Source organism: Oreochromis niloticus, linkage group LG10 (assembly GCF_001858045.2).
Source record: "Oreochromis niloticus isolate F11D_XX linkage group LG10, O_niloticus_UMD_NMBU, whole genome shotgun sequence".
Lineage (NCBI taxonomy): Eukaryota > Metazoa > Chordata > Actinopteri > Cichliformes > Cichlidae > Oreochromis > Oreochromis niloticus.
This window is the reverse complement of record NC_031975.2, coordinates 15,941,380-15,957,047: the sequence shown is the minus strand read 5'-3', so window position 1 is coordinate 15,957,047 and position 15,668 is coordinate 15,941,380. Positions and strand designations below refer to the sequence as shown.

Sequence of the window (15,668 nt, the reverse complement as noted above, 5' to 3'; positions counted from 1 at the left end):
GGAATAGCAGCAAAGAAGAACGCAGGGCAGAGATGAGATGACTTTATTTAACATCCAAATCCAGCAACGGCAAACATCACAGCTGGTATTCAGGTGTATGTACTCTGACAGCTATGCTAGAAAAAGGTCTTTGATTTATTACATCTGCACAAATATATATAGGAATATTTCCTAAAAGGAAAATATTTTGATTGGCAACCCAATAAAAAGCTGGTTTTGCATTTCATTTAACTACTCTAATAATTATTTGGCTTGATCTCACACCATAGACGACTATTTCTAAACCTATCAAAGGGAATCATTGCACACACAGAACTTTTTTTCTAATAGGGAATATGCTTGGCAAAGCTAATTAAGGCAATGTGAGTACATGCACTCTCCCTATGTGCAAACTCAAATGTTCTTGTGTGTGTTTGTGTGTGTGTGTGTGTGTGTGTGTGTGTGTGTGTGTGTGTGTGTGTGTGTGTGTAAGAGCAAGACAGAGGACTGAAGGATAGAGATAAGAGCTTCGGCCTCAGCTGGCTTTTGTCACTAATCCCAGAAGGCGACGAAGTAGCTGCCGATTCCATGTCATTCCCTGATTTCCCAGCCTGTTCTCAGTCCATGCCATCCTAGAGCTGCCCTTGTAAGGACACCAGTCTCTGCACTGCATGTTAATGAGAAGAAACATGCAGCAGTCGGGGTACAGCTGCATTTTGGGGGCAAAGGAAAAAAAATCTCTGTTTGCTAAAACCCGTGTGAACACGACTATAAACTCTGAGATAAACGGCAGGAAAGTGTCACAATATTAGTTACGGATTATGTTCCAAGATGCGTACATTTTAGATGCGCCGCAAGATATGATTTACATCCCTCTGGTAATTTGAACCAATTTGCCGAGCATCCCGCTGAGAGGGAGGCTCATAAAAAGCAAAATTTCACTCTGTGATGAGCACAGGAAAACTGCTTCATATCCTCTCCTGACTGCAGGAGAAAGTATTGCTGCGTCTTTAATCACGGGGAGGCAGCGTGCCTTTGTCTCCAAGATGTACGAAATTATTAGTGACATTTGAAAGATTCTGAAACCAATAAATATGCAGCACACTGCCGCTTTTCGTCTCATGGCGGTGGCGTGCCAATCAGAGTGATCTTCAGAGATCTGAGAGCGTGGAGCAGAACGAACACACTGAGGCGTATCAGTGACACACCCACATGTCCACACACACACACACACACACACAGGACAGAAGCCTGATAGGCGAGCACTTGTCCAGAATAACAATGAGAGATAGCAATGTGATACTGGGGCTGTTTCAAAACCACCCCCTAGTAGTGCGGGCAGCTCGACCACAAGAGGACAAGCGTAAGCTCAAAAGTCCGACAGCCGACCGAGGCAGGATCCTGCTCCAAACTTTACCATTAATAGCACTTTGCAATTTTTTTTTTCGCTCTCCTTCTGCAGGGTACACTCTAAATTCATGAAAGAGGAGAAGAAAGAAAAAACATCCTCAAAGTCAGATTCATTTGAATATATGAATAATTTACTGCACCAAAAGATTTGAGGCCCTTAAATTGCAAATAAAAAAAAGAAGCCCTTAGTCTCTTACTCAGACATTCATAATTCATATGTCCCACAGCTCTGACTGGGAGATATTTGATGTACGAGCCGTCCGCAGAAGGTACTGGGGATACAAGGACAAAACGCTGCACTTTGTCTTTCAGCGTGATTACTGAGTCGTTTTGTCTTTGCTGTGAATATCAAGTGGTTGACTTTGTTTTCTGTTCTGCTCTCTCCTCCTTTATGTTTTCCTCTCCTTTTTTTAATTAATGAAAAGAAAAAAAGGAAAAAAGCAGTAAACAAACTTTTTGTCAAAGGTTTGTTATTGTGGCATGCCGTGATATAAAGTGTAGCCCTGGGGTTATAAACTGAACAGCCCGTGTTTGTGTGTGTGTGTTATACGGCATCCTGATTTAAGCAACATAATTATCCTGCCATTATAAGAAACAGACAATAGCACACCCCTGCTCTCTGTGCTAATTTTCCTTTCATGCCTCTGGCTTACTGCAGTGATGGACCTCTTAATGAATCAGACTGGCACCAAGCTTCCGCGTCATATCCCTGATTAAAAAGTCCTTAAATCTACATGACAGCTTGTAAGTAAACAATAAATAGAGTAGGTGGAGGGTGGGAAACAATATGACCTTTAGTTAACAGACAAGGGAGAAAGATTGTAGTCATCATATTTAATGTAGGTTGTTGGCATTTCCTGTGAGCGCTTAGACTCCGTCCTGCAGTTTTCTTCAGTTTGGCACAGATGATTTGTCCTCTGTGGAGTTCTCTGATTTGAAAACGTGCTTATTACAGCACTGATTGCCTTCTTTAAGAGCCAGTCACTGCTGCTGATTGGTTTTCAACCTAACACGGCCTATCTTGGCAGCAACTAACAAAGCAATGCTAGAGTTAAAGACCTCTTCTGTGTGGTGTTTGCGTGCGCAGATAGGCTGCAGAGACAAGGCCATACAATAGGCTTGTGGGAATAGGGATTGGGATAAGCTTAATCAGCATGAGCTGCCAGTATAGGTTGGCTACATAATAGTTCCTCTTCTTTGAGCAGCTGTGGCATGAAAATGACAAAAAGTAAAAGGTAACTGTAAGAAGATATATCTGACTACACTGCAGTTTGCCATCCTCTAAATGTGCCGTCACTGGGGTGATTCACTGGTCTCTGATAATACATTCATGACCAATTAAATCTTTTTTCTTCTTGCAAAAACCAATGAATTGGAAAATATCTGTCCAGCAAGGATAATCCTCAGCAGACTGGGGCTGCCTTTTCATCTCCTTATCCTCCAAGTTAGTGGCAACTTTCATCATCTTTGCTTCTATTTTGGAACGTTTCTGTGCTCAGGATGGGAGACAGTCTCAGCTCTGGTCCCTCCCAGCGCTGTAACACCCCTGGACCGGAGGCCCCCCTTGAGATATGAAACTCGTCCTCAGCTTGGTTTCCTGGACTCTCCTGCTCAAACCCCCAGCACATCTGATCCATCCAAGCCTTTCACTGGCAATGCATCCCACTAATGAAATGGTACCAGCCCTATGCTATCTGTCACGGGCAATCTGCATCTGCTTAGGGAATGAACGGAAATGAGAATGAGAGATTAAGAAGACAGAGGAAGACGGACAGACTTTGTGTCCCATGAGCCGGTGCCTGTGCAGTCCCTCCTCTCAGCACTCTGTGAACAGATATTGATTTTATTTTGACAGAAGAAAATAACCACAGCAGGAAACCTTATCCCCCATGCCTACTGTACAAAATAGGCGAGAATAGATTATCAGGTCTTTGGTGTGTGTTTGTTTCCCCCACACACTGATTCAACAGATGACAGATGATTCAAATTTTAACGTATCAATTTACATTTCACATTACTTTGGAGGAAAAGAATACACGGCTGAGTTTAAAAATGACATATTACAGTGGAAGAAAGATGCTTTTTCCTCTGCTGTGGCATGAAAGCACTGTTTAAAGGCAAATCATCAAACATGAAATTTAAATACATGAATATATTGTTATATGTGTGAGGAAAATATGTCTAAAAACAGTCCTTTTGAAACACTGTGGACTCTGTTTAAAGGTGGAAGGTTTGCTAATGTGCCAGTAAAAAGGCACAGTGGGCTACAAGCGAAGCAGCCTTCCAAAAAATATGATTGTCAGAAAATATTAAGAGCGATGGTTGTCTTGAGGCTGAAGAAGCATCTCTGTGACTGAAAGGCTACAAGTGGGAATCCCTAAACTCAGCAGCAGCATGACAAGCTGAGTTAGTGTTCACTGCTTTCTAAATGCCTCTATACCTGTAGTTCCTGCTGTGACTAAATAACACTAATAAAAACAACAACAACAATAATAATTAAAGAATATTCCACAAGGTCTGTTGCCAAAGAAAGACATACACTTTGAGCCACTTTGGAATTTTAATTAGCTGAAGATTTCCTCAATTTGCATCACCTCCTTTCCTGAGTGGGCAAAAGTTCAGGGCTTATTTGCGAATTAAATTTAACAGGGTCACAGTGTCATATGCTTAGAATTTTATTCAAATCTTATTATTATTATTATTTTTTTGCACCATGACTGAAGAGAAAGCCTGCCACCTGATGGACTACACAAAATGTGCACTTATTTTTCTCTCAGGCAAAACACAATAGAGATCATTCATAGATTCTCTGTGAATCCACTGACTAGAATTTTTGTGTGTATACTTATGTACATGTAAACTACCTGTTCAGGGGCACATCACATAAAGGTATTTCTAGCTTCTAGCAATTTATAGCTTCTTGGAATACATTTTAAGGTTTGAATATGAATGTAAAACCCTAAAAAAATATGTTTCCGCTTTGTTTTTTGCTTGTTTGTTCTTGTTTTTTTGGTGTAATTATCTAATAATGGGTCAGTTGTGACTTGGACAATGTGTCATCTTAAAAATGTAAAAGTATTTGCATTGCTGCTTGTCTTTGATCAGTGGTTGTTGATCAATGGTCATGACAATTTGCATATTAATGATTAAAGAACTGACCTCACAGCCCATTGTTCACCAGGGGTGCTAGTTTCAGTCATTGCAGAGGTACTGTTTATAAGTTTGGGGAAACCTGCAGGAAACCTGAGTGTCGAAACGTTTCTCCCACTGAAATGCTACGTCCAGATGAATAAAATCAACTTTCTATGACTTCCTTACCTCCATGATTGAGCATGCATCAAGACGTGGTGCTGAAGTTTGTTCTTTTAACATGATAACTTATCTTCTACTTAAGGATCTTGATTCACTACAGCTTAAAAGCTGGCTCAGTGCCAGAAAACCAGCCCATTTAAATGAACTGAGTCAATTCGGCCATGAAAGCTCAAATTTCAAATTTCAAATTTTATTTGTCACATGCACAATCATACACAGTACGACATGCAGTGAAATCAATAGATAAAAAATGAACATCGAAGTAAGCTCTGAAAGATGTAAAGAATAAATTAAGAATTTAACCTAAGAAGTAAAGTTTGAACTAAGAATGAAAGTTACATTTTAAAATAAAATGTGCAATAAACAAATTGAAGAAATTATAAAAAAAAAAAGTGTGCAAATAGACAGTGTGCAAAGTAACAGTTTATAATTGAGTAAACAAGTTACTGAGGTATCGTAATGAGGTACATTATTGTTATTATTATTAGAGTGCATGTGCAGTGATGTGATGTATGAGAGAGTCCAGTCCTACAGTCCTACACCTGGTTTAGAGACGAATAGCCTGAGGGAAGAAGCTCCTCCTCATTCTCTCTGGTTTGGCCTTAAGGGAGCGGAAGGGCTTCCCAGACCTCAACAGTGGGAAGAGTCCATTGTTGGGGGGAAAAATGGTCAAATACACAGCCAGAGGCTTTTTGATGGCTACTAAAAGCATCTGATTGAGAAATTGAAAGAAATCATCAAAATCCCACAAATTGCTATGACATCCATGATGACTGAAGGTAAACTTCTGACCACACATGGTGGTATTATCAGGCCTGTACAGCTTCAGGTGTTTTACCAAATGCTGCTTGATGGAGTCACCAGATTTAAACAGTGACCCAGATAAATGTCGTCTTTACTTTCTGCTGTCACATAGTTCCTCCATCACCAGGCTTCCCATGTTTTAGCATGTGAGTGAGAGACGACACAACGTGAATATTGTAGATATTTATATTTATAGTTGTGAAAATAAAAGTAAATAGATTTTGTACTCAAAACTTTACACAAGTTAGGGTTAATCAGTGTGCATATTTTTGTAAAACCCACAACTTTATAGATGACGAATATGGTAAGAAAGAATTTAAAAATAATGTTTAACATTATTCATAAAGCAGAAGAGGGAAAAAGACCAATTTGTATGTGGAGTTTGGCGAAGAGTGTTAATAACTTATACATGCCACTTTAATGAGCGGCAGCCTTCCTGTTCAATAATTCTCCTACAGCCCCTGCAGCACCTGTAGATTTAATAACACTGACCGAACACAACTCATTTTTCTCGCCTCAGGGCAACAGTTAAGATTGATCTATAACATATACAGTCAGGGTTGTGGAGAGTTCAAATAAAACTAATCAATCACGGGAAAATATTGAGCGGATAAATCCAGTAACCCGTGTGACGTTGACCGTCGGCAGTTGCGTTCTGCCACGTGATTGGACAGAGACTCGGGAGGAAACAGCTGATTTTCGAGGCAAACTTAGCCGAAAGAAAGAAAGAAAAAAAACGCTGCTACATCCAGAAACCTGCTTCAAGTCACGTGAAGAGAGCCAGGGGACGCTGTTTGTACAGATTAGCAACAACCAAGTCAGCGGCAGCTGTCGTTTGTCCGACTGGGTCGGTGGTGGTGACGCTGAAACGCTAAACTGCTAACTACACTGATCCTGATCATGGTGAGTTTACAGTTAGGAACAAATACACTAAAAAGTGCATATAACCATGAGCGGGCAGTGCTCTGTGATACATCGGGGTGATGCACTGTCTTTTCAGAGTGCAACATCCTGTTTTCCTTGATTTTTTTCTGACTAATTCCCTCTCCTAATTTTTAGTAACCATGGCAATGTGAGACCATAATTGCACCGGGAATATTCATAGTACTGTGCAGGTCCTGAGTCACCCCTGATTTCTTGATATTTTTCCTCCAATGATCCAGACTTTCTTGTATTTTTAAGTGGTTTTGAGCAATAGCTCTCTTTCTAAAGAGCTTTCAGTTTTTTTCTGTGGCTGATTTGTTTTTATTTTTATTTTTTTTACCTATTTTCTGACCCGTCCGAGTAATGTTTTTGTTTTCTTCTGGTTTTTTTTATTTGTTTGTTTGATAAGTCATTAACATTGTCACAAATTATTAAAGCTTAAAATTACTATTTCAACGTTGTATCTACAACAACTATTTTTAATACTATACTTAAAAGTATGTCCAAAAAACATCATCATTTGTTCTAATTCCTTTTTGTTCATTTTACAAAAACACAATTTTCCATCAGCAAGGTGATCCCCAGAGAGCTGTTAGTTACATGATGTGCACTGTTCCTGATAACTGTAGATAGTCCCCCTCCCCAAATCCAGCAAAGACCTGACAGTGGACCTGATAGTTGCATCTGACCCCTCAGTTGAGACATTTCCTGTTCATTTAAGCTCAGAAATGGTCTTAGTAGAAGGCTGGCTCTCAAGAAGCCATTCTTAAGAAGGGAACATAAAAATGGCAAATGTATGCTAAATTACACCTCAACATTACTGACTTCTTAAAGAAAACAGAAGAAAGCCTGTCCAAGAGAGTTCAGGCTGTGCCCAAGAATAAAGGTGTTTATAGCAAACATTGATTTTCAGTTGCGTTTTTGAAACGTATCCTGCATTTCCATCTGTGTTTGCACAATAAATCTGTCCTCCAAAAAACACTTTTCCATTTTTCTAAAATATAAAGAAAGGAAGGGTGGCTCAAGACTTTTCACACCACTGTAAATGTTTCTTTATTTTGTTTTTAGAAAATATGAAAACAGCATACTGAAAGATTAAAAACATGCCTTTAAAGAAACAGAATTACTGAAAGGACACTGTGTTTACACTCTGGGAACTTTTATACTTTCATACTTTTATGCTTTTTAACATCCTAATAGTGGATTATGCTTCTGAAGTCACAGAAAGTCGATTCTGTTCATCTGGACGTTGCATTTTAAGTGGGAGAAACTTTTCACCACTCATCCAAGTGGGTTCTTCTTAGCTGACTCCAGGTTTCCCCACCCTCCTAAACAATACATGCAGATAATGACTGAAACGAGCACCACTGACTAACAATGGGCTGTGAGGTCAGTTTCATGACTGTATACAGTTGTCATGACCACTGATCAAAGACCATGAGTTAATGTAATCAGTGAACTGTGTCCTGATATGTTTATATGGCTCGGTGGTGTTTCAGGACAGGATAATAGAGCCCTCCTTTCACTTCCTCCATATGCAAATTGGCCATACTGGGTGAAACTGGGGAACTTATGGTACGCCCATGTTTATGCCATGCTTGTCTACATAGTGTGTTGATGTTTGTGACACACAACTTCTGATTAGAAGATCAAAAGTAGATCAAACTTCCTTTACTGCCTGATCTCAGACTATTAGACGGGCTTCTCAGTGAATTCAAATACATTTTGAAGAGTTTACTTAACTCAAAGTCTTTATCGGATCTGCTTCTACTTTGATTTTAGCACATTAATGGTTAAAAAAAAAATGTCTCACCTGTTCGTTTAGCAGGTGACTCTGTGCCAGCTGGAGGTTTTTTGAAGCTTGGAGACCCTTCACAGAGGATCTCATTTATAGATTTAGACTCGTAATTTTTCTGCATCTGTGACTGAATCTCGGTTCCTGTAATCTGCCATCTTACAAGCTGTATGCTTGTACTCATGCACCAGGTTTAGGCAGTCTTTGCCAAAGTGAGTAAAAATGTCTTGATGCATGCTCAGTTATGAAGATGTCACTTGTATGAGTTACAAAACCATTATCTCTCACTGTCTTATTGAACCAAGACATGCTCAGGAATACACAGTTTAACACTGAATATCTTTTGCACACAGCTCTTCTGTTGTTATGACCTCAGTTCATGTAGATTTAAGATGACCTATTACTTTTCTCTCTTTTTCAGTTTTTTTTGTATCTTTACTTGCAGAGCTAAAAGATTCGCTTTTCAACTTTCCGTTTTGTTTTTTTTTTACCTCATTTGACACCAGTAGTTTTTCTAAATAGTAAACTGATCAAACCATGCTTTTTTCACGTAGCTTCACCGGTCCCTGCCTCTCATATTTGATAGCTACAGTTGTGGTTAGAAGTTTACATTTATTTATCATTGACACAAATGCCCTGCGAATTTTGGGTTTTGCCAGCTTCAACCAAACAGTTTCAGTAAAAGCAGTTTTAATTATAGTATAAGCAGCACAACACTGAGCATCATCCTTGCCATCCATCCTTCACCTCCTGTTTTTCACAGGAGGAGTGCAGCTAAAAATCTGTGACAAACTAAAATTGGTAGAGCTTTAAAAAGGGCACAGTACAAATTTTAGATACAAATTCTGACCCATGATGCCAGGGGGGACACAAAAAGTAACTATACAGCTGTGGTCAGAAGTTTACATGCAGCCATCATGGGTGATTTTGGGCTTTTAAGATTGTACAGCAAATATCTTTAATGGCTGGGTGCACAAGTTTGAATTGACTTTTTCTCTAATCCACACAGGGTCACAATTATACACACAGGCTCAAATACATACATTCACTTAAATCTTTTTATAAGTGGTCAAAAAGTCTTGACAAGGCCAAGGAGTATTAATTTCTCATTAGTGATCATGGTTGACTACAACCGTTATTTTCGTTTGCCAGGATAAAAAAGATTTGTTTGACAGCACTCATTGGATTGACCAATGCTCAGAACAATAGGAATGTCTAAGAAATTCAGTGAAGATCTAAGAAGGAGAATTGTAAGTTACAGAAGTTGGGAACGTCGCTAAACAATTTCTAGACAGCTGCAGATTCCAAGATCATCAGTTCAAACTAGACTATATAAGTACAGGTTATTCAGATGTTTCTGAAGTCTGGAAGAAGACACAAACTTTCACCTTCATGCTCATCTGAAATTTGCAACTGCATACATGGATGACCCAAATTCCTGTTGGAGAAAAGTTTTATGGCCAGAGGGGTTTAGGAATAAACCTTACATTGGGAGGGGGTCTGATAAATTTGTTAAGCAATATATGAGTAAAAGCTTTAATCATTACACTCCAAATCATTACACGTCATCTCATCAGAAAAAGACTTGGCTATGTTGATCTTCAATCAAAGAGGGAAGGACACTCTTGGCAGGGTTTACATCCTGGGCCAGATAAGACAGATTGTTTGAGAAAGCAGTAAAGGAAACCAAAGCCCCCCACTGTGAACGACCATCGTTGAAAACGGGTGATGGCTAACGACTCCAGCTATCAGCCACCTACTTACAATTCAGACTTGAGAAGCTTTTCTCAGGAGTTCCAGCTGCCACTCAAATTGCCTCTGGTGATGTGGGGCAGTGGTTTCACCCTTTGTCCCCACTCTTAGGAATGACCAGCACCCGTTTTTCGTACCTTCTCTTTTTTGTCGACATAATAATAGACAAAGATTAAGCTATTTGGCCTCAATGACAAGTAGATGTAGTAAGCAATAATGATATATAATTCTTCAACTTCACATCAAAACAACAGTTAGATGGCTGAAGCTTGGACACAGTCGGGTGTTCCAACTGTGATCCCAAACATACCTCAAAACTGGTTTTGTAATGGATAAAGCAGGCTAAAATTAAGCTTCTCGAATGGCCTTCCCAAAGCCCTGACCTTAACACGACTGAAAATGTGTGGCGCATGTCCATGTCAGGAAACCCTAGTTTAAATATGAACCCTACCAACTCGTTGATGGCTACCAAAAGCATGTGGTTGAGCCACAACGTGCTAAGAGACATTTAACCAAAGAGACATTTATACCATAGGTTAGTGGGGTGTGTATGTATATTTTTAAGCCTGCTTATATACTTTTGAGCCTGTGTGGATTATAGAAAGCTATTAAAGATGATGTACAATTATTCCACCCTGTTAAAAGAGCAGTTGAAAGTAATAATTAAAAGCCCAAAGTGACCATGACTTTGATGCACATGATGAATGCGTATAAACTTCTGACTAAAACTGTAGTTGAGCTCCCTTATATGATGTTTTTTATATGATTGTTTTAAAAAAACAAACAACTTCATCCCCTTCAGCGCTGCGAAATCTTTAATGTGTTTTCCAACATTTCTCTAACTTAAAATCAGTCACTTGCGATCCTGTTTGGCTGCTATACTGCTTTAAAGCATTTTTACTCTGAAAGTAAAGTCTTCATACTTGCTTGCTGTGTTTGCCAATGTATACAGGAAATTGACAGAGATCTGATAATCATTATAATCTTTCTGTATAAAAAAGCATATTTTTACCTTTTGTTTTCCAATGTCTTTGTTTAAAGATGAACTTTAGCAAAAATCATGGCAGTCGAGCCAGCAAAGAAAATATGGCACCTTCAGCCAGAGTAGATACGCTGCAGAGGTCCAAACAGCGGACGGTGCTCGGTGTCTTGTCAGAAAATGAACTGCGAGGTCGATCCCACAGCCAGGTAGGTGACAGAGAAAAAACACTCCCCACCCCTGTTAACACGACGATCATGTTAGCTTGTCTGTGTTGGTTCTCAGTCATCTAGGACAAAGTAAACGTTTCAGCTTTCATTTAAGAGGTTTCCTCATTTGATATTCAACCTCTAATGGAGATGTGTCATTGGATTTGGTCCCGAAGGTCGCTGAGCTACTATTGTCACATGAGCCAGGTACAGCAAATGTTTTGAAAAATCAAATATTTTAGAAATACCTCAAAAACTTTTTAAAACTAGCAATTACTGTATTTACTCAAATATGGGTACATGTTTGTACGCAGATTTGAGCCAACATACTGGTCTTGTCTGAGAAGTCAGAAATTAATCAAGCATAAGATTTAACATCTAAAATGGATTTTTCTGTTCAGGGATGCAAGTAAATAATTTTAGTTTGGCTTCGTAATCACATAACGCGCTCATTTTCCTGCTTTTTTGTAAAACAGTAAAATTGAAAATGAACTGTTCACCAAAATAACAGTAATAATTATATTTTATACTTAAAATTGTCATTCTGATTAAAGATCTTACGCGTATTGGTAGATTAATATTACCGAAACCAAGGTTATTAAATCTAAACTGAAAATTAAAACTAGCTACAAAAAAACTAAAAAGTAGACCTTTGAAAAAAGTTAAATTGCAATTATTTTGTGAACTAAGTAAAACAAATAATAATAAATAGGGTTTTTTTTAATCAGAAATTGCCTCATGAGGCTTTGATAGTTGTGTTTATTGAGCCTGTGGATGACTGTGTCAACTGCTTTCCAAAAAGTTATGGGTTGTTATTGTAATGTATTTACTGATGTCCCTAAATCTTGTCTCTGGTATTTACCCATCATAAAAAAATAATTACGAATAACTAAAACTAAGACTGAAACATTTTCAAAAAATAGGAACTAAGCTGAAATGAGCAAACTCACTCTGGAAACTCAACTCAAACTAAACTGACTTGAAGCAAAAGGTCAAAATGAAATAAAAATTAAAACTAGAAATTAATTAGAAAAGTGTTTTTGGTGATTATCAATACTGCTGATTTAGGGTGGATGAGTAATAAACCTGACACTGGGAGTTGGTCAGATAAATTTGTTAAGCACTGTATGAATCAAAGCTTTGGTCAGTGACAGCTCATCAACATAGGACTCCACTACATTGATTAAAGGAGAAAGGAAACTCTCGCGAATGTTCACAATGTCTGGACTGAGAAAACAGATGGTTTGAGAAAGGTGTAAAGGAGGCCTTTGTCCACTGTGAACGACCATCGTTGAAAACGGGTGGTGTCTAACGACTCCCAATACAGACTTGAGAAGCCTCTTCAGGAGTTTCAGCTGCCACTCAAGTTGCCTCAGGTAATCTTAACAACTCAAACGATGATGAATGGGACAATGGTAGACAGGGGTTTCACCCTTTGTCCCTAGTCTCAGTAATGATCAACGCCCCTTTTTCATACCTTCACTAATGTCTCGACCCAATAGTAGGTCAACGACTCTCAGGACCAACTCCCACTGGGGGTTTAAATATCTGGAAGCTCTCCCCTCTGTCATTTCAAAACTGAACAAGACTCTTGGAGGAGAGAGGAGACATCGTCACAAACCCAAGAAATCCAGCTTTCTTCTTTTTAAGGAACCAAGGCCATCATGTTGGGTTATTATCATTTTCAGGGTGGCCAGTTTTCCAAACACAGCTCAACCTCAGAGAGCTCTCAACTCAACTGTCTGGGCTGCCCTTCCAGCTCCAGCTATGACGTGTACGTCGAAGAAGCTTGCGAAGTTGTCCTTGCAGCTTCTGGCGAAGAAGTTGTCGGATACCGTTATTACCAAGATGCGGAAACCAATACCCTGCACAATGAAGATATGGTAATCATGCTGGAGCTGAGTTCAAGTGAGTTTGACCGATATAAAAAAAATCTACCAAGGAAAAATGTTTTTTTTCCTCTTTCCTTAATGTTCTTTGCTTTTTACTTGTATAGATCCATGCCGGGATGCTTCTACATCTTCTGAATCAGAGGAGGTGTTTTGTTTGGAGTATGCAGGAGAGATTCACCAGCACCTGAGGAATAATGAGGTTTGAATTTTTTGTTTGTATGTTTGGTTATTTATATTTATTTTTTTTGTCCAGTGACCTCCATAATTTCTTTTCAACCTTATTGTAATGTAACTATGACGTGTTGTTCTTGAGTTCACTATATAATGTTTTGGCTTGTGATTGCAGATTAAATTCAGGTCATGGCCAAAGTATTTAGAGAAACACCCAGAGATCACGGATGACATGCGCGTCGTTCTGGTGGACTGGATGGTTGAGGTGGTGCAGGAATTCCAACTTCAAGCTGAAACTCTTCATCTTGCTATCAATTACTTGGACCGATTTCTCTCCCTCATCGGAAATGTGAAACGAGGCAATCTGCAGCTGGTTGGCACGGCTGCCTTAGTGATTGCTGCGTAAGTCACTGTTTGTTTCTAATTTCAATGCTTTTTTTTCCCTTTGTTTTTTGCTAATAGTTTGTGCTAATAGTCAACCTCACATATAACATGCCATCTGACCTGCTACTTTTTTTTTCTTTCTTTTCTTTCTTTTTAGAAAATATGAGGAGAAGTCACCTCCTAAACTCGACCAATTTGTGTACATCACAGACAACACCTACACTAAGACACAGCTGCTCCAGATGGAGCAAGCATTTCTAAGTGTGCTGGGCTTCAACTTGGCGGCACCCACCATAAACTCGTTCCTTCAGCTTTTCATGGCCATCCAGTCTGTCTGTGCCAACACCAAAAACCTGGCTCTGGTGAGTAAATTGAACCACTCAAGCAGCAGTCAGGCCTACTGCCTTTAAGGGATATGGATATGGTTTTCTATTTTTATTTATTGTATTTTTTTTCTTTTCTGCTTTCTAGTATGTGGCGGAGTTAAGCCTGCTGGAAATAGATCCATTTCTACAGTACAGCCCATCTATGGTTGCTGCTGCAGCCTACTGCCTAGCTACCTACACTATAAACAAGTCTTTATGGGTAAGTTTGATATTTTATTTTATTAATCTAATTTTATAGAAATTTCTCAAGAAATTAGGAAAAAAATATGACTTTTAACCTCTGTTTTTCTACTTTAGCCCGATTCTTTAGTGGCTTTTAGCGGATACACGATGGCTGAAATTTCTGCCTGCCTGATTGACCTGTACAAGCTATACGCCAGCGCAGAGAGTCGCCCACTACAGGCCATCAGAGAAAAGTACAAAAGTTCAAAGTAAGGAATGGTTTATGTATTTTAAAATTCAAACCACTTTAAAATCGACTACTATAAGATGAAAGCCTGTCATGATGCATGTCTTAATGGATGTTTTCTGTCTCTGTTTACAGGTACTGTGGCGTGTCATGGATCACTCCCCCTGCTCTTTTGTTTTGACTCACTGCTTCACCCATCTGATTCTGATAAACACAATGAAATGAAGAACAAAACAAACAAGCAAGCAAAGTGACATTTGCTGCCAAGGCTATTCAAACAAGCCCATCTGGACATTTTATTATTATTTTTTTTAAATTCATGCAGATGAAAAGAACCTGTCCAGATGTTCCAGATATCTGCAATACACTGCTTTTAGTAATAAGCTGTGTCTGATATTTTTTGAGTTGTTTTGCATGAAAATGTCTGTTTTCTGGTAAGATGCCACCTCTTACCTCTTAGAAATCCTGTTTCCATAGAAGTGGTTACCTCAGATGATTTCCTGCATCACTACACAGCCATCGTCTTTTCATCCGCAATATTTGCTTTTTACATTTGTATATATTTGCAGTGTGTGCTTTTTAAACTTTTATTAACATTTTTTTTCTACAGCACTTGTATATGTGCAATACATACACAAAACGCAAGATTTACTTTAAAAAAAACGATAGCATTAGAAACGTTAGAAAACGATTTGCATTAAAACAAACCGCCTTTTAAGCCTGAACTAAGGCACCATTCTGCACAGTGAATGTAAATATAAAAGTGAACTAAAAGTCACTTTTTATATGTACATGGTGGCAATGGAAAAGGTTTTGGAAGGTAGTATTTAGTAGTATTGTGCTAGAATTATGTATTATGACTGATTCAAAAATGTTTTTGACGATATGAACTTTTCAATAAAAGTTCATAGTTTCACAAGATTTTTCGTCACTGTTTTATTTATTTTTCTGAATAAAATTCTTAATGCATTTAAATTGCAATGTTTAAATATTGTGCATTAAACTGTCAATTAAATTTCACACCGGGATTTTCGGCGTTTTTAATTTGTCATGTAAAAATGACATCTTTAATTTTAACTTAGACTTTTTAACGAAATAAATAAAGGATATATAAAAGTCCGTGATTTTTTGGTCTAAACGGCTTTATATCATCATCATTCAGACGGGTTTGACATATGTTTCGTAGATTTTAGACCAACGAGGCATATACAACAGTTAAAAGACGGGCCATCGGTTTGGAGTTTATTTTGAAAGGACTGGGC

The 15,668-nt window shown here is 38.6% G+C and overlaps 1 protein-coding gene across 1 annotated transcript; it reads left to right on the top strand.

The window, feature by feature from the left end:
- Positions 1–6,096: 6,096 nt before the first annotated feature.
- ccna1 (cyclin A1) lies at positions 6,097–15,356 on the top strand. The gene is made up of 9 exons (XM_003458268.5): positions 6,097–6,408; positions 11,018–11,164; positions 12,853–13,072; positions 13,161–13,255; positions 13,403–13,629; positions 13,769–13,973; positions 14,083–14,196; positions 14,295–14,428; positions 14,542–15,356. Exons 1-9 carry the CDS (start codon positions 6,406–6,408, stop codon positions 14,585–14,587), a joined length of 1,191 nt encoding a protein of 396 aa, XP_003458316.1. The 5' UTR covers positions 6,097–6,405; the 3' UTR covers positions 14,588–15,356.
- The last annotated feature ends 312 nt before the right edge of the window (positions 15,357–15,668 follow it).